Source organism: Lipophrys pholis, assembly GCF_963383615.2.
Source record: "Lipophrys pholis genome assembly, chromosome: 4".
Lineage (NCBI taxonomy): Eukaryota > Metazoa > Chordata > Actinopteri > Blenniiformes > Blenniidae > Lipophrys > Lipophrys pholis.
The window spans coordinates 31,032,860-31,055,109 of record NC_137637.1 but is presented as its reverse complement, the minus strand read 5'-3'; the positions used below and the strand labels follow the sequence as shown (position 1 = coordinate 31,055,109).

Below are 22,250 nucleotides of genomic sequence, written 5' to 3'. Positions count from 1 at the left end.
CAGGAGTCTGAAACTAACGATCCTGGCATCTCTTCAAAGCACCCGATGAAACGCACATGACTAAGCACCCTAACAATGCCTCCTCAAATCCACAAGACGTACGGATGGTGTGATCACTCAGAGTCCAGAGCTTCTTCCTGAAACTGAACCTCTCACCCGAACAGAGGAGGTTTTCCATTGGAGGGGGTGTTCTGGGTCTGTTTTTTTGGGGGTTTTTTTTTTTTTGAAGAGGGAGGCTGATGCTGTTCTTCATTCACTGGGAATCTATTGACTGAGAGTCCAAGTCTTCCAGCTGGACCCTGCTGCTGCTGCTGCTCTGCTCACTGCGTGGGGTTTAAATCAGGACACAAAACACACCTGACGGCTGAGGTAGGACACACCCTGCACTTATCAACTCTAAAAGAGCTACTTCTTAACTAACATTTCAACTGTTTTACCTCTACTGCTGCTCAAAGTACTTTTTTGAACATTTAGAAAGTCTGATGGAATGAAAGGACTGTGATGATGATGATGCACAGTTCCTTGGCTTTTTATAAAACCCTGGGCTCTGTAATGTGTGACTTGCCTCGAGGTTCAGTTTGTTGATCTCGTTTGGGGGAAAAAATGCAAAGTAAATTTGCTTGGAGTCAAACAGTAAAACGGTGCAAACTGTCTGAATGAAAGTTCCAGAATAACTTTAATGATCTTTGATGAGCAAATGAACAAAAAAAATTTTCAAAATGTAATTATTATGATTAACTGTTGACTAAAGCTTGAAATGCTATTACTGAAAATCAACACACTGAAAATGGTCTTTAAAGTAAAATGAGATCATTTTCATTGCCCTACATTTTTATGAACTAATTCTTCAAGAAGACAAAAGTTTAATCCTGTCATATTTTGTTCTTAACTTTGCCCTTGTTAACACAGTATTATCTTTTCCTATTTCATTTTGTGTGTCAAACAAAGCTTCCTGTAAACCCTTCAAACTACAAAAAACTGATATCGGACAATACAATACAGTTACTTTGCCTCTTGTTTGGTGGTTTCATTAAAGTCAGATCTCCTCTGCTTCAAGTCTGAAGTGACACTTATTAGTTTTGAAGCTTTGATTTGACTTAGTGACAAGAAAACACAACAGCAGCAGAAATTACTTAAACAACATTTAAGTTGTAGAACACACAAGAGAGAGCGGAGAGTGGAGTAAAAAATTGAAAAAAAGAAAAGAAAGAAAGAAAGAATCTTTCTGGGTGCCGCAGAAGGGTCTGCGCTGAGCGGTATTTGCTGCCGCAGCAGGATGCTCGACCACCATCAAATATTTGTGGGTGAACTGTACGTTGGGCTGAAGGGCTCAGCTTCCATTACAGATCAGTAGCGGCACGCAACCAGGCGATCGCAGCCACTCTGCTGGTTCCATGAATGTGTAACAGAGGAAGGCGTATAAATCATTCAGTGAATCGCCACATCTGCCAATAGGTGAGAGCTGGACAAACATTTACGTTGGCTCCAAGAACTCATTCCCAATCAAGGTTTTCAGACCTTCATGGAAACACCAATAGAAAAAAAAAGAAGAAAAAAAGAACAGGAGCACTTACTGAAAGTGATCCCTTCAGGGACTCTGCATGCCCTCTCACCACATACTGTTTTCTCCATGTATTCTTACATCAGGCAGCAAAAATGAAGCTGAACTCCTGTGTTGAAAAGTGTCTGGGAGGTGAAATCAGCACTGTGGTAAAGTCTATTTCACTCTCTAGGAAAACCAGCAGCAGGAGTTATTTGAGATGCTTTACTCTTCACCACAAATAAAAAGGAAGTTACTGCTTGGAGAGGGAGTCTCGTCTAAGTTTTGATCGCCTCCCTCAGTTAAGCCCGTCTCATTAATGCGATCAAGGCTGTATTATTGTGGTGTTGCCGTCACTCATTAGCTGATGACTGATCCGCTCGTTAAGTTAAGCTGAAGTTACATCAGCTGGTGAAAGGAAGACTCTGCTGTGGATGGACGCAGTTTTGAAAATAGTGTTTCAATGAAATGAGCAAACCGCCGACAATATAGGTGTTATAGACACAAGTTAGCATTTCTAAAGCCTCATTTACACGACAATGTGCCAAGTGAAGATGTTTTTGAATTTTCGTTTCAGAAAAGTTCCGCATTTACAAGGCAACGTTTTGAAAATGGAAGAAACGCTGTAGTTTTGATGTAGGGCCACTAGTAGGTGCTGTTGGTCATTTTTGTAATGAAACCAAATCCACATGCACGCAGAAAACAATACGCTTTAAACATTAACAATGAGAGTATTTACATTCGTATGGACACACGACCAAGTAGGATTGTTGTTACAGTGACTTTCAACTATAAAACTACCAAGAGAATATTTACTGCGAGTCATGACACGTGTGCATATGCAGAAGAACTATTTACTACCGTTTGGCGGGCAAGCGCAGTAGCAGCGTTTCAGAAAAGTTGTGTTTTCTCACGGAGACAGAGATGGAGTCGAAGCATTTTTCAAAAGTTCAGTGGATCCAAGCACCGATGCCGTGTACACGGACACCCATAACACAATGCAAGTTTTTTTCATTTGAAAAGTTGTAAACGAGGCCTGACATTGCTCTTGCAGTACTGTGAAAAAAGCCTCATGATATTGTCACCAAAAGTCATCTTGGAGGAGGATTCAGTTAATTTAGGAACAAACAGGCATTCTACACAAGAGAAGAAAATAAAGAAATAGTAACAAGTGTTCCAAATAACGCCAATGCTAAAAATAATATATGGCCACGGAAGCATGACAGAGGAAGACAGCAGCTCTACAACTGTTTTCATGTACAACTAAAGTAACAAGCTTTACTATTTCCATAACAGAAATCTGTCTGTGACGTGTTACTGCCAAAAGCAGAGCCGTTACAGTGGCATGACACAAAGTAATGCATTACTCACAACACTGCTAACCCCATGTGACCACAGTGTGCAACAAGCTGGGACCAATGGCTTTCTGTAAAAACTATATCGCTGTAGGTTAAAATGAATCTGAGCTCTCTGGAAGGTTAAAGAGCACAACTGTGTTGTTCTTGAAAGTTGTTATTGGCAGCGTGCAATCTGAGTATATATGGCTGATCGGTATTGATGGTTGACGTAAATCAGTCACACCAGAATAAATAACGAAAAAAAGTACTCAAGAGTATTACTTCAGCACTACATTGATACCCAGTAATAATAAACACAGACCTCCATAGAGCTACACACTGAGCTTACATGTTAATAATGCTAAAAAAGTAACCTTATATATGAATAATCAGAAAGCCTTTTTTTTTTCTTGTATCAACATGCATCGTCTTTTTTCCCAATATAGTTAGTAGGATGAGATTAAAGTTCTTTTCTTCTTGTCACCCTGAAAGAGGACCAGCCCTGAGGTCAGGCAACACCACTTTAAAACATAGCAGATGTTCATGTGAGGCTGTGTTTAAAAGGCACTGTGGGTTTGTGTTTTGGACAATGGGAGATTATTACACAATAAAGTAGGATTCACATGCCCAGTCTGCTTCCTAGAAACTGAGACTGCCCCAAGTGCCAAGTCTGGCTGGGGCCAGGTTTTCATTTATGCAGCATATCATTACCATTACAGTACGAATACCAGTGGAATTACTCATACATGAGGAACAAAATGAGCTGAGTAGTGTGTTCTGGGTTTCTCTTAATGCTGGGGGAAAATAAAAACCCACTGCTTGAAGAGATTATTTCCTCATTGTGTGCGTGCGTAATGGTGTATTCATTCCTAAATGTTCAGTTTTGACCTTCAGTTCAGGACACCTGGTAATTCAATGCGTTTGGCAGGGGATCGTTTGTTCTCAATAATGATTTAAACGTTTAAATGAAGCCAGAAATTTATTGGTAATTTCCTCCCAAGTGCACCAACTAGGAGTATCGCCAATAACACAATATGAAGAAATACATTATATACAAACATACATAAAGATGCAAAGCTTGAGAATATCTGTTATTTGAATAAACTCCAGCTGTAAGTGACAATAACACGAGGCTTTATCCACATTACATGAAATGTAGGCTTAAAAAAAACAAATTTTATTTTTCAAGTTTTGCTGATTTCATCTTCGGTTCATAAATCTGCTTCTTTCAAGAATTACTATGATTCAGATTATAGAGCATCTTCCTGTAACTCACTGATGTAATCTCAGTGACACTTAGAAAATCTGTCATAAATCAACATATGGGTTCTTACAAAGTGCACATTGTTATGACGGGCCTAACTCACTTCCAACCAAGAGTTGTTGCGTTCGACTTGCAATAACTAGTTAAGTAAGACCACTACTTCTGTAACCGGACACTTGCACAGAACCATTTCCATGACTCCGGTTTGAAAATGATCAAAGATCTCGCCAGTGACGTATACTAAAGGAAACAAAGCATCACGCACCTCGCCGCAGCATCAGAACACACTCCCGCCTGGTGACACGTGTGTCTTTTCCCACAGCTCTCCTGGGTTGCTCCTTGAGAAACCATGAGGGCGTTCCTCCTGCTCTGCCTACTGGCGCTAGGCAACGCCAAACCCTACCAGCCTATCAACGTCATGGACTTCATGAAAAACTATGACATCATGATGGCGGATTCGGATGACGATGATGACGACGACGACGACAACGATGATGACGATTACAACGACGAAGACGAGAACTGCCCCACTAATTGCCATTGCTCACCTGGAGTGGTGCAGTGCTCCGATCAAGGTGAGAACATCTTGGCACTAAAACGATATATATATATATATATATATATATATACACATGGGGCTCAGGCGGTAGATTGTGTTGTCATACAATCTAAAGTTTGGGCAAGGCGCTAATCCTCTGGTAGCACCAAATGGTGGTCAAGCGATTTGAAGTGTGTGTGAGTGTGGTTGTTGTTGGGTTTATCATGGATTCTCAGAATTTGAGGAGGCAGTAGATCTATGGGTAGAGGGAGGCTTTTCTGAGAAGAAATCCTGATTAATGCAGGTGACAAGAGAGTAAAACTATGATTGATTTCATGAGAACATCACTGAATTTGTTGTAGGTATAATGGAGACTAGTTTAAATCACAAGATATGATTCAAAAGCCACCAATGTAACAAAGGGACTCGAGCTGGAATATTCTTGCTATAAGGTAAGAGTGCTATCCTGATTTCTTCAAGCAAGACAGTGGCAGTGTTCTGTTCACAGCTGTCCTATTTGGTTATACCCAGACGAACCCTCTTGTGTCGCAGCATCAGACCCTGGTTACACGTCAACATTTCAAGTGAAAAAGCTTGGGTTTTGCTTTTCCGTTTAAGAAAAGTTTCGTTTAGACGGCAATCTTTGAAAAAACAACATCCATTCCCACAGAAATGGCAGAAACGCTCAAAACAATGTAGTTTTCCTGTAGATCCAGTAGTGGGTGCTGTTTTTATGTAATGAAATCATCTATGTAAGCAAACTGAAAACAGTACTTGACATTGAATTACCTTTAAACTTGGCCTCCAACCTCGGTCCTCGAATGCATCTGTCCTGCAGGGTTGAGCTCGCTCTCAGTTGCAACACACCTGATTGCAATGAGGGACTCGTTATTGGGCTTTTTCACAACCTTGGTGATGACGTCGTCATTAGATTCAGGTATGCTGAAGCAGGGAGAGAACTAAAACATGCAGGACAGGGGCCTTTGAGGACAAGCGTTGGAGACCCCTGTCTTTCTTCAACGTTTTGGCCCACTCAGCATGGGTTGCTTGTGAGAAATGAAATGTGTCTCCACATGCGATCCAGATGATGGTGAAGTCATTGCACACTTTATTAGAGAAGTGCTGTTCATTGTTATGAATGAATCCCTTTCACGTATGCGTAGTACAATTTACTACAGCTGCGGTGCGCAGGCGCATATTTAGCATTTCAGAAAACTTTTGAGTTTTCCTGTTTTCGCTGAGGCGGCGCTTTTCAAAAAGCTCCTGTTTCAGTGACCTCGAGCACCGTTGTGTAAATGGACCCTTCGAAACGCAAAGAAGGCTTTCCGTTTTCACTTGTGCGTTGTCGTGCTAATGGCGCCTCAGTGTGGTTCATTTGTAAATTAAAATCAAGTCTGGAAACAGGACACACTAAACTGGTGCATGTTTTAGGATCTCCCAGCCGAGGCACACCTGATTGCAGTGACTGGTTCATTACCACTGCACCGAAGACGCTCAGCATCCTACCAACAGAGTGGTATTGCGCTGCACAAATGGGAAATCCCTGCTTTTTTCACATCTTTATATGTTTTATGAGCTGTTTATGAGTTTACAGCTGGTAAAAATCCCACCATAATAATCCATAATGATGTGTGTTACATTTCACACCGCAGTGTGTGCTATGTCGAAGGATAAACATCAGAACAGCTGTTCAACAGGTGCGTTTATTAGACCATGTGATCCGATGCGAGAAATGTGAACATGAAAGTGAAGAAAACCGAACTTTGTTATCAACCAGACAAAGACACAGACAAACGTTTGAGTTTGCACTCCTATGAGCACACAATCAGAGGAGTCCAACATAAAATTGATCCGGCTCACATGGAAATACAATCCCAGGTAGGTCAGTGAGAACAATGCTGGTTTGTTTTTCACGCGGAGCGATAGTCTGCAAAAAGTGTTGGTATTTGGCTCAAATGAATCACTCTAAACAAACCTGTTGGAAACAGTGATCGGGATTGGCTATAAACTATGGAAATGATCTCATACCCAATAGTGAGACAGCTAGACTGTTTTATGGGAACAACCTTCAGAACCGCATTGAAGAAAGCATCAGTTGCATACATTACAGGGAGACAGCGACAGCCAATCTTATATGATAGTGTGCAGAGTAAGATCCTCGTTGCCAACATTCTTTTTTTTTTTCTTCTGCAGGGATTTACAGCCAAAGCTTTACCGAGATCACTTTGAAGGCAAACACATTGATCTCCACAGTGCCTGTACAGGGGGAGCCTGTGGGTTGAATGGAGGCCTACTGTATGTCTGTGGTGACAGTTTTATTGGAAGGTGGAAAAGTTCAGTCAACGCTCAGATTGTCGTGCAACTCGCAATAAAACAGACACGGGCCGTGTGACGAGAACAATGAAATATTTTACAGAAGCATAAATGCAAAGATAACGAGGAGTGAGATTATAAAAAAGTGACTATTTTGACTATTGAGTGACTATTTTCACCAGACTGTAGCAAACTCGGGTAAAGCAGTTCAGCAATACCAATGAAATTTGCCATTTATATAATCACTTAAGTTAGATGATTATGTTGTCTTTGTGCCTTCAGATTTATTCCTCCAAATAACAGTCCTCTTTGACTGTCAGTTGGTTAAATTGTTGATTGATCAAACCGTTCTTCTCTGTTTGAAATCCTGCCTCTGTTAATGGAAATCTAATTTGTTGTCATTCAGTCAGTCTTCTGTGATATGTACAGTATATAGCACATGATGAGATTGTGAAAATGACAACTGTGCAATATATTGTGAGGAGAAACAGGCGGTAAAACTCGGCACGGCTCAGACAAGAAGCAAAAAAAATAAAAAGAATTACCTGAAAACAAAGTCGTGAATTATGAGATCCAAAACATACAGGAGGACAAAAAGTGCTGGAGGCGATGCACACACAAGAAATACAAAGACACTCTGACTGCTGACTGGAGGCTGGCATGTTCTGACAAACACAGGGAGCGAGTGACAACCAGGCCAGAACAGAAAGTAAATAGATTTAAGGAACCATGACAACAAAACAGTAGGATTCATAATGGGCTGCGTCGGTAACAGGAAGCAGCACAAGAAGTGGATGAAAAAGATAAAATGAATAATATGAAAAAGCTCTATACAAGATGTGAATGATACATCCAAGACTTTGATGCATTATTTCTTTCAATACATGAAAAGGGAGTAAAAACATCCCCCCATGTCATCATATCAGGCCAGAACCGATGTTCTGTTCTGGACCATTTCCAGAAAAACCCACAAAAAAACTAAACAAAAAACAAGTCAAAACGTCACATTAACTTCTTGTCTTGTTAATCCAAACTTCTATAGTTTGAGACTTTGCTGTGTCAATTGACATTATGAGAGATGTGGTATTAATGTCGTTTTGTGGGGATTATCACCATCTGTATGCGTCAGTACATTTTATATAACTCACAGTTGTGACACAAGCCTTAATCAGAGATTTGGTGTTTTTTTTTTCTTACAGGTCTGATAGCTATCCCGGAGAAGATTCCTGAAGACACCGTGATGATTGATCTCCAAAACAATGACATCACTGATATCAAGGAGGACGACTTTAAAGGCCTGAGCAAGCTTTATGTAAGATAAACCTGAATATTTGGTACAACCCACAGGAAGCAATGCTGATGGAGCTGTATCAGTCTATACACGCACACACAACTTATTCAATTGGATAATTTAAACTACCTGTTTTCTCCCCATCAAGTAAAAGAGCTCATCATAGATTTTGCGTTTTTGTTTCAAACAACTTTTGAAAACGTTTACAAGGAAACAGCAGAAACATTGAAAACGAGGGAGTTCACATGTTAGACCACTAGTGGGTGCTGTTGGTTGTTTTTGTCATGAAACCAAGAGAACAATATGCTCTAAACATCAACAATGTTTATCTCAAAAAGTTGCGTTTTCACCCATTTACATGATGACAGAGTCGGAGCGTTTTCCAAAAGTTCCACCTTGGAAGCGGTTTAAAAAAAGTTGTGTTTTCAGTGGCTTGTAAACGTACTTTTAAAACGCGAAAGTTTTGCATTTTCACTTGAAATCGTTGTCACGCAATTGGGGCCTCAGTAGTGGCCTTCATTATGTTCAATAATTACAGAGAGTTTTCATTCAAGTCATTTAAGTACATCCATTATATTGGCCCAGGCTTCACCACTAGTTTTAACGTTTCCCAGACAGATGAGCACAAAGCTTTGAAAATAATTTCTAAAGGCTTGGGACAAAACAGCTGAATCAGCAGAAGCAGGTCAAGGGGATAAAGAGTCTGGAAAAAAATCTTTTTCTTGCAAACGGCAGAGTAGAATGACATCTCACGAGACACATTCAACTTTTGTACTGATGAGATCATCAGGAACCACAAACCATCAAAGCTATAACTTCTGCCATAAAACAGTGCGACTGACTTTTTGTAAAATTGACGTGAGTCTACTGAGTTGTGTGAGGAGAAAAAAATGAGCCGAGTGACTCGAGGACACTCTGTGATGATACCGGCATCACAAGACGTCTGACCCGAGCTGGTAGAGAATATCGTTTAATTCAGGTAATCTAAAAAAAATCTCCCTCTGAATGTGTGCCAGCATTATCTATAAGGTCGCTGTAGAGTGTGAAGACGGTTCAGCTCCTGGGTGGCGCACTGTGAACTTCACATCGTGTCCTCACGCTGAAATGACAGTGAGTCGATTTCCACTCAGCCGCAAAACAGTACGCATGGCTGACGCCTCATCACACCAACTAACTGAAGACGTCACTCCGCATGGAGCGTGACGGCAGCCAAATGGAGCGCTTGCTTCCATGTCAACAGTTCAAAGCCTGTTTGGTCTGTCGTTAAACAGACCCAGCCTGGTTTAGCTGCTAAAGTCGTCTGGTTAGAGTCTGAGGAAGATTACTATTTGGCTGAAAACGATTCCATTCATGACAGAGACGTACAATTACATACCTTTCTGATTGGATGAATAGCAAATAACAAAGTGGTATTGCCAATAGGTCGAGCTTGTAAAAGCCCCAGAGATGACTGTATTTAATTCTAATGCATATTACTAGTTTAAGGTGTCGCAGTGCTTGAAAATAAACACTGACCTGTAACTCCTCCCTCCATAAAAAAAAAACACCTCAATCTTATCTCAACAGATCTTTATAGTTATAGAATTGTTACTATTGCCCCTTAGTGAAGGGTGCAATAAACACACAAAATGGTTGTTTTGCAGTGTTTTCTCACACGAACCCCACACTCAGGAGCCATTTCATTAAGAACACAAGCCAATATTTGGCCCAGTACAATCTCCCTGCCCTGTTTTCCGTCGTTAATTAGTTATAATTTTCAGTTTTGATGAAACGTTTCAGCATGTCTGTCTGATATGTTAAGCTATGAGGTATTATATTGAGAGATGTTTCTAATATTATGGCCATTAACATGCATTAACTTTTTCATACACCGGAACCGTCATGTGGTTTGCATTACATTGTGTACCAACCGCATTAGCCAGTGGGTGAATATGCTTGTCGTCCACATTAGGGATGACCTTTCCCCCAAAACTAAACTTTTATATTATGCGAGTGCGCTTAGTCTCATAAAACAGTGCAAGTCATGAAGTACGCCAGCTTTCCCAGAGCAGTGACCCCGGTCAGAATTAACTCTCCATCTCACATAAAATGGAAACAAAGCACAAGTTCACGTAGTAGAAGACGGGAATATCGGCGCGGAAGCTTTAGAACGAGTCACATTTAGCCTCAAGATACCAGCCATGACATCTTGCAGCTTTTATGCTTGTGAGATAAGAGGAAAAGGAAACTGCTCATTGAAACTGGTCCAAACACAGCCTGCAAGGTTTACAGTACAGCAAACATTTAAACACTCCCAGCTGAGTAGTAAGTTTTGTTTTTGATCTAGATGCCATTTCTCAGCTGGAAATTGACCACATTGAGTGGTTAAAAAAAAAAAAAAAAAAAAAAAAAAAAAGGTCTGTGTAGTCAAAACAAATGGTGAGAGCGATGCACAATCAGAGTGATGAAGCAATGGTTTCCTCACAAACTGACATGCACCTGATATAATTATGTGATGATGGTGTTTTTATTATTTTTGTAGATTGAAACAAGATGTTAATACGGATTAAGCATGCTTTTTCTCACACTGCTGAAGCACAAAAAGAAAAAAGAAGAAAAAATATTTTTAAGTTCTCGTACCCACCACTATTCACTTCAACACTACTTGGATATCCATATCATATTAGAATTTTTTTCTCTCCCACCGCAGGGTCTGTTTCTGATAAACAACAGAATCACCAAGATTCATCCAAAAGCCTTCAGGAACATGAACAACCTCCGGCTGCTGTATCTTTCCTACAACCTGCTGACAGAGATCCCTGCAAATCTCCCTCCCAATGTCATCGAGCTCCGCTTTCACGAGAACAACATCGGCAGAATCCGGAAGGACGCGTTTAAAGGCCTGAGGAAACTGCATGTGCTGGGTAAAGCCTGTTTCTGCTTCTCCATAGCAGATATCCAATAGCTGTCGGGAAGTGACGGTTTGTCGGGGAATTACTTTCAGTGTTTCCTCCAACTCAGGCAGAGTAGGAGTAAATTAAAATACTTCACTTTCAAACGGTCAAAGTGAAAGATCCAAAAAAAAGTAGGGCAGACACCAACGCCTTACAAAAACAGTCAAAAAAGACAAGGACATGCACAGATGATGATGACGACGATGATGATCACAGAACATATGCACTGTTAAAATGAAAACCATTCGACCAACGTTTCACAATCAATCACCATAAAAGGTCTGAACTTTTTCAATCGGTCTTTGTATCTTTAAATGAAAAAGTCTACTCGAGAAATGCATCAGCGTCAACCTGCAGCGCTGGATATGTAGAAGAGCGTTTGCATAAATGTAAAACACATACAAATGAATGTATGGTAGCACGACAATCCTGATATCGTTATTGATAAGTTTATACTGTACAGTCTAGACTGAATCATTGGCAACATGTCTTACAAGGTATTGTCAGTAGATTGTGTTGAAAATGTACAAGTTTCAGCAGCAACTGACCAATGAAGAGCAGTTCCTTTACTGTTTCACTGAACTCCTGTTTAGTGGAGCAGCAACGCCTCGTGAATTCTAACCTCAAGTTGACTAAAGTCCTTTAATCCTTTTCACAGCAACATGAAAGACTTGTCTGCAGATGTAGATGCACCGTCCTCAACATAACCAATAGTGAATATCAAAAGCTGTCGTTTTGCTTTTGTCCAAACAGAGCTGGGTGCCAACCCTCTGGCCAACAGTGGAATTGAGATTGGAGCTTTCAATGGTTTGTCAACTTTGTACATCGGTATAGCAGAGGCCAAACTGACTACCGTACCTAAAGGTGAGACACCCCTCAGCTCACGGTGAACTGGGTTTCTATATGTGAATGGTTTTCTTTTATTCTGGTTCTTACAGCTGCTTTATCCCACATCATTAAATGTAATCAGCCAAAGTAACTGAAAAAGCTCAATGGGCTCGTTAGAGTTGTTGAATCCACTGTGTGTTGTTTCTCCCAGACTTCCCGTCATCCATCACAGAGCTCAGCCTGGACTACAACAAGATCTCTAAGGTGGAAATAGAAGACTTCATCAGATATAAAAACCTGCAGAGGTGAAAAAGATACATATTTATTCATAAAAACTAATACATTCACCAAATACATTCAAGTACTTTTGCAACTCAAGTAAAATAACCAACAAAAATCAACTTCATACTGCAAATTGTGTTATTATTCTGTAATACAATATACCCACTAATGAATGGTAAAGCAAATGGTGCTTGTTGTTCTAGTATGTGATGCTATTTTGAATTACACCAATAAATCACAGGGCAAATATTTATCCATCTTCCCACACATTTTCAGACTTGGACTCGGATTCAACCAGATCAAGTCTGTAGAAAATGGCAGCTTCGTCTACATCCCGGGCGTCCGTGAGATTCATCTGGACAACAACCGCCTGAGAAAAGTCCCACCAGGCCTCAACTCCCTGCGCTACCTCCAGGTAAGACCCTGTACCTGTATTACCACGATCTATATCAGTGAGGAAATGATGTCCCACATAGTTCACAGGATCAGTGGAGAAGATCTCCTCCTACCGCCTCGACAGCAGCCTGAGCTGTTGATACCAAGTAGGAAATATACAGGCACATCACACCAAATTTTAAGAAAACCATTAAAAGAAAACATAACATAAATACAGCCTATGTTTCCCCATCCACTATCGTTCAATGTGGAGGAGCCCTGGGTCTTAATAAAACAGTTTTGACTTTAAGACACTAGCTCTCACTTAAAACTCAAAATAAAACTGTGTTTAATCTTATTTCAGCATCACTCACACATTAATACTGACAACTATTTTAAAGAGAATCATGGATGTCTTTAAACTGCGGGAGGAGGCCGCTGGAGCCATACAGGAAGACCGTCGGAACAAACCCGGGTTGTTGTTTTTTTTAATTAATTCTGAGAAGTGACACACCAAAGCAAAACACCAACCGAGCCGCCTGCAGTAATTCTGAATAAAAAGTTTGGATTCATAAAATCTATGACGGACTGTCACAATTATCATTTCCATGATGTTGAGTTTCCAAGGTTGTGCTGAAAACCGCATTAAACTTTGACTCTCAATCATCATTAGTTGTTTTTCAAAGCACACTTCTCTGGTCTGTTTAGGTGGTTTACCTCCATGCCAACAAAATCAGCAGCGTGGGAGTCAACGACTTCTGCCCCGTCGCGCCCAGCCTGAAGAAAAATCTGTACACAGGCATCAGTCTGTTTGCCAACCCGGTTAAATACTGGGACATCCAGCCGGCCACCTTTCGCTGCGTGACTGGACGGAGAGGCGTTCAGCTGGGAAACTTCAGAAAGAAGTAGGGTGGCACCTCAGGAGCAGAGAAGATGGAGCTGGAGAAGAGTCTCAATCAATACAACACAACAAATCTGTAACTCTAAATGGACAGTTGTTGACGGACAAAATGCATTTTCATTATATTGATATATATATATATTGTAGTAGATGTTGAATGTTGAAGCGATCTACACATAAACCTTGTGTCAGGGAAAATGAATTGTAAATCATAAGCTACAAGCCAAGGATGTTTCAGCAGCTATAGAGAGTATGCAGGAAGTGTATTTAAGAGCAAGAACACAACAATTAAGAACAAAATGGGAATGTTACCCATCTTTGAAAGGGGATTTTTATTTTGTTTTGTTTACCTTTTGCCTCCCAAAATCTACTGTGTTCACTTTTCCTGGAGTACAGCGCCTCCCTCTGGTCAGATGATGAAAGGCACTCCTTGATATAACGGGTGTTACATCCTGAAGCAGTTTTAACAATTTGTTTTGTCCTTTCATAGTTTTCAAAAAAGGTATTGATTGAAGAGAAAGAAAAGAAAAAAAACATGTTTCCATTGTCTTTGTAACTTGTATTATCATGTCCAGATATCTGTGATTATCAGAGGAGTCCCTCGGCCAATAATTGGACCTTTCACAGTAAAATCGCCTTTTCTTCCAGCAGAAGTCTGTACAGTCAGTCATTGACGTTGGCATTATTCAGTGCAATAAGTCACTCTGAAGACCTGAGTCTCTGTGTGGACGTATCAAATCTTACTGCATGTTTGTTTTGTCTTATTTAGGGACTACAAGTCTCAAAGGTTTGAATCATTACGTTGTCCTTGACAAAATTTGTGTCCTCTGAAAGGCTGAGAATTAGCAATAAGTGACCGAAAGTTAAATATACGAGTCTCATTGTATTCATCAACTATAGCACCCAGACCAAGTGATTATACAAGCGGGAGGTGATTATAAACCTGCAGCATCCGAGAGCATCTTCTGTCCAACATGCTCCCGTTGTTTCCAATGTTTTCTCCTCTGAATGGTGCTATATTTATTGAGGATTTCTTTGAATAAACCTGTACCACCTCCACCACCATGCTGTCATGTTTTTTTCTAATATTCGTTTTAACATAAAACAGCTGATTTGCAGCCCCCTGCTATTAGTGGCAAAAAAAGGAAATATTGTTGATTTCTAAAGGGCATCACCTAAATAAGTGTATTAATGTGATTGCATAATGGCCTCATTGTCGGTGTTATTAACTTATATATATATATATATATATATATAGACAGAGAGAGAGACAGAGAGAGAGAGATACAGGTAATCTTATTGTCATTTTCAAGAGACAAACTTGCCTCACATAAAGTGACAGACAGAATATAATGAAAGTACAAATATCAGAAAGTGTAGTGGTATGATGTTTTCAATATTTAAATGAGATTGGAAAGTTTCAGATCCTATTCAGTTGATTCCAGGTTGACGGTGCAGAATAATAGAAATGAGATTTTCCCAGTTCTGTAGAAAGTTGTAAAAATGTAAAAGTCTGTATAAGGATAGTAATGGCCAAGTGACCAAGGAATACAACTTGCAATGATGGGAAAAAAATATTTACATCTTGTTATAAATAATAGAGCTCAGGATTAAGCATAATCTAATAAATTAGGAGAATCTGCCGGGGAATGATCCTATGAGGTCACAATTCAGGGTGAAGTAGCAGGTTGAAGAACAGCACGGCCTTAGTCTCGTCTGCATCGAAAACAACTCTGAACTGCATGCAAACTGACTATACGATGTGCGTATAATGTGTACTGGAATTATTCAAAAGACAGGGCAACAGTACGAGCACAATACATAACACTGTCTTCAGCTTAAAGACAAGCAGAAGCATTTGTATATAACCCACATTATAGAAATAGTAAACAGTAGAGGTCCTGAGACTGACCCTTGTGGCACACCATTAACACCATTTATTTTGATTTATGAAATCATCTTTACCTCTTTAGTGTTAAAAAAAAAAAGGTACAAAACCTATTCTACTGTATGTTTCTGACTGTTTGGTAGTGAGGTAAAGGAAATAATGTATTTTACATGAATTTTGGCATATTAATCAATATTTAAGAAATACAAGTTACATTTACTTCAAAAAAAAAGTCAGAAACATCGTCTCTGTGATTCTCACCACCAATTAACTTTGTTCTGTAAACTAATCTGTCAATATAATTGCCTGTCGATCAAATGTTGTGCCATTGTTTGAAAAAACATTTAAAAAAAAAGAAATAGAATAATTTGGTGAACATTCAAGCTCAATTTTCTATTCAACCTCAAGAATGAAATTAAAATTCACAGACAATAGCCTCTGAACGTCCCCCAATAATTCCATTCAGAGGTTATTCGTTCATCTACCAGCAGATGTCACTAGACACTAAAGTTTTAGACATGCAGAAGCAGTTCTTTTCAGTGTTACAGGAGAGCTGATGATCAAGTCCAGGAGCAATTCTTTCTAATCTAAATGAGACAAACCTTTCCTGAGGCTATCAAGTCGGTCCATACTTTCATAGCCATACTTGGAAAACAGTGGAGGAGGTGAAAAGTTGAATAAATCTTTAAATCATTCCTCAGAGTAACCTTTACCCCACAAAAACAACTTTCCACTGTACATTTCTGAGCTTACTTTACTTTTTACAACACTGCTCTAGAGACTTGATGTTTCTCACAGCTGCACTGTTAAGTGCCTGGAAACTGTAGAAGTCCTCTGCATCGTTTTACTGATGATTTCCTTGAAATGCTGCTGTCGAAATTAATTTGGGCTTAGCATGGCGTTATTGAATGCAGGCCTGAGCCAAGACTGTGCTAATAGACAAAGTTTAAAATGATGTCGGCGATTTGCTTTTGTGGAGAGTCAGATGAGAAGATCATCACTTGCATGTACTTTAAAAAAAACAAAACATAAAAAAAACAACCAAAGAGAAGACTTTACCAACATTTTGAAAAGTAGTTTTTATGTTTAACTAATTTATATAAAACCCAAAAAGCCAAATTGTGGTGCTGCGATCATGTTTTTCTTTCAGGTGTATTTGGTAATTACTTTTAAAATGATCGAATTTTATACATTTAAAATAAACATTTGTTCAAAATCTAAAATGAAATGGGTCACATGATGATTTCATTTGGTTTCAGAAAAGTTTTGTATTTACGCAGCAACGTTATGAAAACGACGTTCGTTTACAGAAAAACTGAAAATGATATAGTTTTCATGTTGGGCCACTAGTGGGTGCTGTTGTGTAATATTGCAATGAAACAACAAACGTGCACGAGAACAATACGCTATAAACATTAACAATGGTGAGTACACAAACATTCGTATGGACATACGAGCAAGTTGGATTGTTATTACAACTCAACTATAAAACTACCAAGTTATATGTACAGTTAGTTATGACCCTTGAGCCAAACATTGTTGTTATTATCCATCTACTTGTGCATATGCAGAAGAACTGTTTCCTATAGCTGTGACGCAGCAGCATTTTAAAAAAAGTTGCATTTTCGACCCTTTAACAGAGAGAGGGATTCAGAGCATTTTTTTCTTTCTAAAAGTTCCCCCAATAATACGTTCATCCATCTTCTACCACCTCTGTATCAGGACTTTATCCCAGTCATCACTGTGCAAAAAGCAAGTTACTCCCTTGAAACTAATTAAAAGATAAAAAGCAAATCTGAAATTATAATTATCTCACTTATTTGACAAAAAACAGCTGGTGTTCAAAATATTGTACCTTGCTGTATTTATGAGCGATAAAGAGGCAGTGAACTTGTTAGGACGAGCATAGGTCCCCATGGTTGTGATTTAAAAAAGACCAATAAATAATACTTGTATGAGGAGAAAAGATGCCTCCTCTATAAGCACAAAGCGAATCGGCTTCCATTGCAAGAAAGTTTGAGAAACTCCAGATTATGATAATGATGATGACACTAAACTTTTGCCTAATGTCAGCTTGTATAGCCCTCAGCATACTGCAGGTATAGAATTTAGGGGGGATATAGAGAAAGGATGAATGGACAGATTTCCCTTCCTTTACGAGTTAGTCAGTCATTTTGGTGGTTGGGGTAAAGCCAAGATCAATAGATTATTTTAGGTATTAAGGCCACAACACAGAGTAAAAGTAGCACGCGTTGGGAAAGTTAGTGTGACAGTGCTGTCTTAGTTAAAGTTATACTCACTGTGGACGGGTCAAGCTCAGTTGTCTGTCGGGCCACACACCGGTGAAGTCAGTTGCTATCTTAATACTGACTGCTTGCATATCTATTTCAGGCAAGTATGAGGTAGTTGGAAGTTTTTTTTTGTGTGTGTGTTTAAACTTTTATTGGTAGGGACTGCAGTTTTCAATAGACTTCAATTTATTGTGCTGAGCTATGGCGCTGTGCAAAGCAAAGAATGTCCCATCAACATCCTTCTATCGATTTATAAAGCTAATATGGCCAAATATACCAAAACAAACTTGAAATGAAGATAAAAATTATTCTGCCAGATGTAATCTGATACGATCTATCCTACTAGATTGGTCTTACTGTTGATATTGTGATGGTACTGTAATAATATATTTAAGTGAAAATGTGAAATAGTGACAGCCTGAGTTGACGCAGTTTGAAGTACTGTCAGCGAGGACTCTCGTGAAAAACAGCCAGGGAAAGATGTGATTTCACAAAGAGTCACTGAATTCATGAGCTCATTATTTTGTGCCTTTAAGCCATAATTAAGACACGGTGGCCTCTGAAGGCGGAGACGATCATTTCTCCATCGCTGCCCTGCCGACAAAATCACCTTTAGCTGTGAAACACACACAGGAGTGGTAAATGTGATGAAACCGGCGTGAAAACGTGACAAGCCGTGCATGAGGGAATGGTTTCTTTTTTCACCCCTTGGTCTCTCTGGGAGGCCAAACAGCAGTCAGCTTATGCAGACTTCCAGAAACCCAACACCTGTCAGCTGCTTTCCACGGGTCCACCGTTACCTAGAAGTGATATCTGCAGCTGAAAATGAGTCTGAACTTCAGTGCAGTGCGACGCAGCTCCGCCGAGGGTTTTTGTCTTTCTAAATGAAGACTCTATGTGCAGTGGGTGGGGTAGAGGGGAGCTGCCTCTTTCTGTCTCCAGGAAACATATGGAACAGATCTGCCGTTTGGCCAGGCCTCATCCTGCCACGTCTCACAGCCACACACACACACACACACGCACGCACACACACACCTAACTTCAGGGTTCTTACCTCTCTTCACCCTCTGCTTTTACTTTTTTTTTTACATTTCTCAGGCTTATCCCTCGCTCTTGTCATCTCCTGTGTCATCTTTCAAGTTCTTTATCCATGACTCCTACACCTACAGACTTCTTGTCCTGCACAAATGGAGTATTTAGCTGCTGAATCCATAAAAAATAAACAGATGAGCAGTATCGCCACATGTTTACATACAGCTTATTAGAAATGCCCCAATATAGTTGCACCTGGAAAGAAACAGAGATTCATCCATCGGTCAATCTATAACTGCTTGATACAGCTGGACGTTACTGCAACTAATGCAAATCAAGAGGTTGGGTCCAACGCAGACAGGTCGCTCATTTGTCACACAAACAGCCAATGTAGAGGCACAAATTAAGTTTCTCCTTTCACACAATATTTTTGGATTTTAATTTCAGAAAAGCTTGGCGTTTACATGACAATGTTTTGAAAACGATGTCTGATTACACCGAAACGGCAGAAGAGCTGAAAAACAAAGTCATTTTTAAGCAGGGCCACTCATGGGGGCGTTATTGTTTTGTTTTTGTAATCAAACCAAGCAAGAGAATAGTATACTATGAACATTAACAATGGAAAAGGACTTGCGCAGACGGATGATGAAGTTGGATTGTTATTATTTTGGCTATAAAACTACCAAGTCCAATATGGACAGGGAGTCAAATGACACCAGAACGCCATTGTTGTTATTGTCCATCTACTCGTTCATGTGCAGGCCAAGCATTTACTACAGCTGTGGTGTGCATGCGCAGTAGCAGTGGGCACCGTCGTCGTGTACACAAACACCCAAAACGCAACGAAAGATGCAGCATCATCAGAGCTCGGCCACATACGAAGGCTTTTATGGCTCCTTATGTTGAATGAACATCGTGCCGATTACATCGGAATACGTGAAATAAAAATAAATAAACTAGACTTTCTTGGTAATAGTCTGTAATAGTGTACAATTTGCTTGCAAATAATCCAGTTTTGTTTTTCAGACCTTCAGCTTCAGGAAGTGTCACAAAATATCTGAATGTCATTTTGAAGTCGTCAAATCAAAGAGAAGTTGCTGTTGGTGTGAGAATCTTTTGAAACGATTTCTTAAGTGTTTTTAAATTCTTTAAAGTCACTGAATAATGTGTGTACTTATCCGGCGATTTATTAATGTTACAGTAATTCATCAACGTTTTCAGCACCAAACTCATCCCTCACGTCACGAAGTGGTTATTTAAGACACTGGAAATCTTCCTGTCTCCTCGTTTATAATCGTCCTGTCGTCTTGCGATCTTACCAGGCACTATATTCCCTTAAGCAGATTTTATCCCTGTGATGTGGTATTCCCACAAAGATTAGCACCATTCAGTCTGGCCTTTCTGCCTCCTTTCCTCTTTAGGTTGGCTCCTTCTCACCAGCAATCTGTGAGTTACCTCAGGTGAAAAACCAGTGGACACTTTCTCATTTTCCATAGTTTTTTTTTTGTTGTTTTTTTTCCTCTTTTGGTAGAAACTGTAAATCTGTGATATGTGTCAGATTTATTGTTACTTCTCAGGAACGTATCCACTTTGAAGACTGTTTAACTGCCTGCTGAAGTAAATCAGCTGTCCCTCGCTGCAGTTCAAGTATTTTAAATCCAACGTCAACAAAATTTAAATCACTTTTCCATGCTTCTGTCTGTTCATCAACCTCAACCGCTCCTCCCAATCAGGCATTATGCAGTATTTGTTACAACCTTTATTAGACTTTAGGTGATATAGCAACTGCTGCTACTACTTTATTAAAATTTTTTTTACCACAAAATATTCAGTAAAATCCCACCACTTTTTTAGTACCCTTAAAACCTTGGTTCGAGTCAAACGTAGTATTTGATGAGTTAATAATGCGATCTGACTTGTCACATTTGACTCTCCAGTGACAGTTGAGGCAGTTTAAGTTTGGAACTGCTCTGTTGAGGTGACTGGAGCAAGATGAGACAAAATCATGCTGAATTTGAGTTTGATGATAATTTGGTAATTGATGCCCGGAGCATCAGGAATACTTTCCATCAAAGTAGAACTGGCAAAAAAATGTCGGGATTTCATGGCATGCCATTTTTGAGATTGTTTTTGACATGTTTGTCTTCAGAGAATATGGCAAGTGCTGATGATTACGCCACGAAGCTGGGAGGAGCTGGTTAGAGGCCAAGGGCAACAGGCAGAGGAGGCACAGAGGGAGCTCAGGTTCACGGAATATAAAGTGAAGAATGGGCAATGGTTAGGTCGTTAGGAAAGGGAGAGCTACCGTTTCAGTCGCTGCTCTGATTAGAGATCCTAAAACCTCATCAATCACTTAACAGGTCAATCACTTTTGTTTGACCATGTGCATGACAGCGTGAGCAACTGGCTGTGGTAGTACAAATGGTAGTTATGGACCAGAGCGCAACAATGGGTACTCGACAGGCTTTCAGATTTTCTGTCAATGAAAAAAAAGAAGAGGAATTAACACGAGCATTGGTTTAAAGAAATGCAGAAGCACCAAGTAATTTACCGAAGCCTGTCTTCAGAATGCTTTCGCGTTTACACGGTAACGTTTTGAAAACGTCCTAGGAGTATATGGACTGGGAGTCATGACACTCCGGAAGCCGCCATTATTGGTATTGTCCAATCAGTGACGCATGTCCAGAATAACTTTATGTGTCGGCCGTGTTGCACATGCAAGGGAGCAGCGTTTCAGAAAAGTTGCATTTTCCCCCGTTTTGACAGAGCTGGAGTGTTTTTGAAAAGTTCCACCTTGGGCGCAGTTTTGGTTTGCCTTATCAGTGATGTGCAAACTGACAGTGAAAATGCAGCGAGCGTTTTACATTTTCACTTGAAAACGTTGTTGTGTAAACGGGGGCAAAGTCTCCCCCCGACCGACTGGGGGTCTAAACCAGGTGTACCCCGGATGGATGGATGGATGGATGGATGGATGGATGGATGGATGGATGGATTCATACAACCTCCTGTGGAACTGCAGTTGTGTCACATAAATCCTGATACATCTGTCTAGTTCCAGGATTTGGTCATTTTTTGCGTCAGATCTAAAGTCTATGCTAATTTTGGAAAAAAGAAAAAAGAAAAAAAACTCTGTCTGTATTCTGCTGAAAAAAATATACAACCCTGTCTGTGACATGAGTTGCTTTAGCATTTACTATCCAATGATTGCACTGTTTACACAGACTTCTTCTTTCCATATGTTCCTCCACACTATAATCTGCACTGATCCCCGGCTACACTGTGCTCCACCACAGCCACTTGTTTGCGGTGTTATGCATACAGTCAAGAAAACGGGCACATTTTTAAGTCGGGATCATCCTCATGAACAGGATCGTTGATGTTTAAGTGTTTATTCTGATTGAGTAAGATTTTCTTTTCTTAAAAGCGCTTTGTCTCAT

General features: G+C 40.0%; 2 protein-coding genes across 2 annotated transcripts in view; one reads left to right on the top strand and one right to left on the bottom strand.

Moving 5' to 3' along the window:
• Positions 1–22,250, bottom strand: part of cenpp (centromere protein P) — a 90,736-nt gene that overhangs the window by 32,106 nt on the left and 36,380 nt on the right. The gene's annotated exons all lie outside the window — the stretch shown is intronic.
• Positions 10–14,666, top strand: aspn (asporin (LRR class 1)). The gene is made up of 8 exons (XM_080460739.1): positions 10–369; positions 4,464–4,716; positions 8,192–8,304; positions 10,973–11,186; positions 11,970–12,080; positions 12,256–12,349; positions 12,603–12,741; positions 13,410–14,666. Exons 2-8 carry the CDS (start codon positions 4,491–4,493, stop codon positions 13,608–13,610), a joined length of 1,098 nt encoding a protein of 365 aa, XP_080316865.1. The 5' UTR covers positions 10–369; positions 4,464–4,490; the 3' UTR covers positions 13,611–14,666.

What these genes read in the sequence shown, in the direction of transcription:
- aspn (XM_080460739.1), top strand. Translation starts at nt 4,491, where the DNA reads ATGAGGGCGTTCCTCCTGCTCTGCCTACTGGCGCTAGGCAACGCCAAA. An exon ending in GGTGCAGTGCTCCGATCAAG is followed by an intron (nt 4,717 to 8,191) that starts GTGAGAACATCT and finishes TTTTTCTTACAG; the next exon opens with GTCTGATAGCTATCCCGGAG. An exon ending in AAGGCCTGAGCAAGCTTTAT is followed by an intron (nt 8,305 to 10,972) that starts GTAAGATAAACC and finishes CTCCCACCGCAG; the next exon opens with GGTCTGTTTCTGATAAACAA.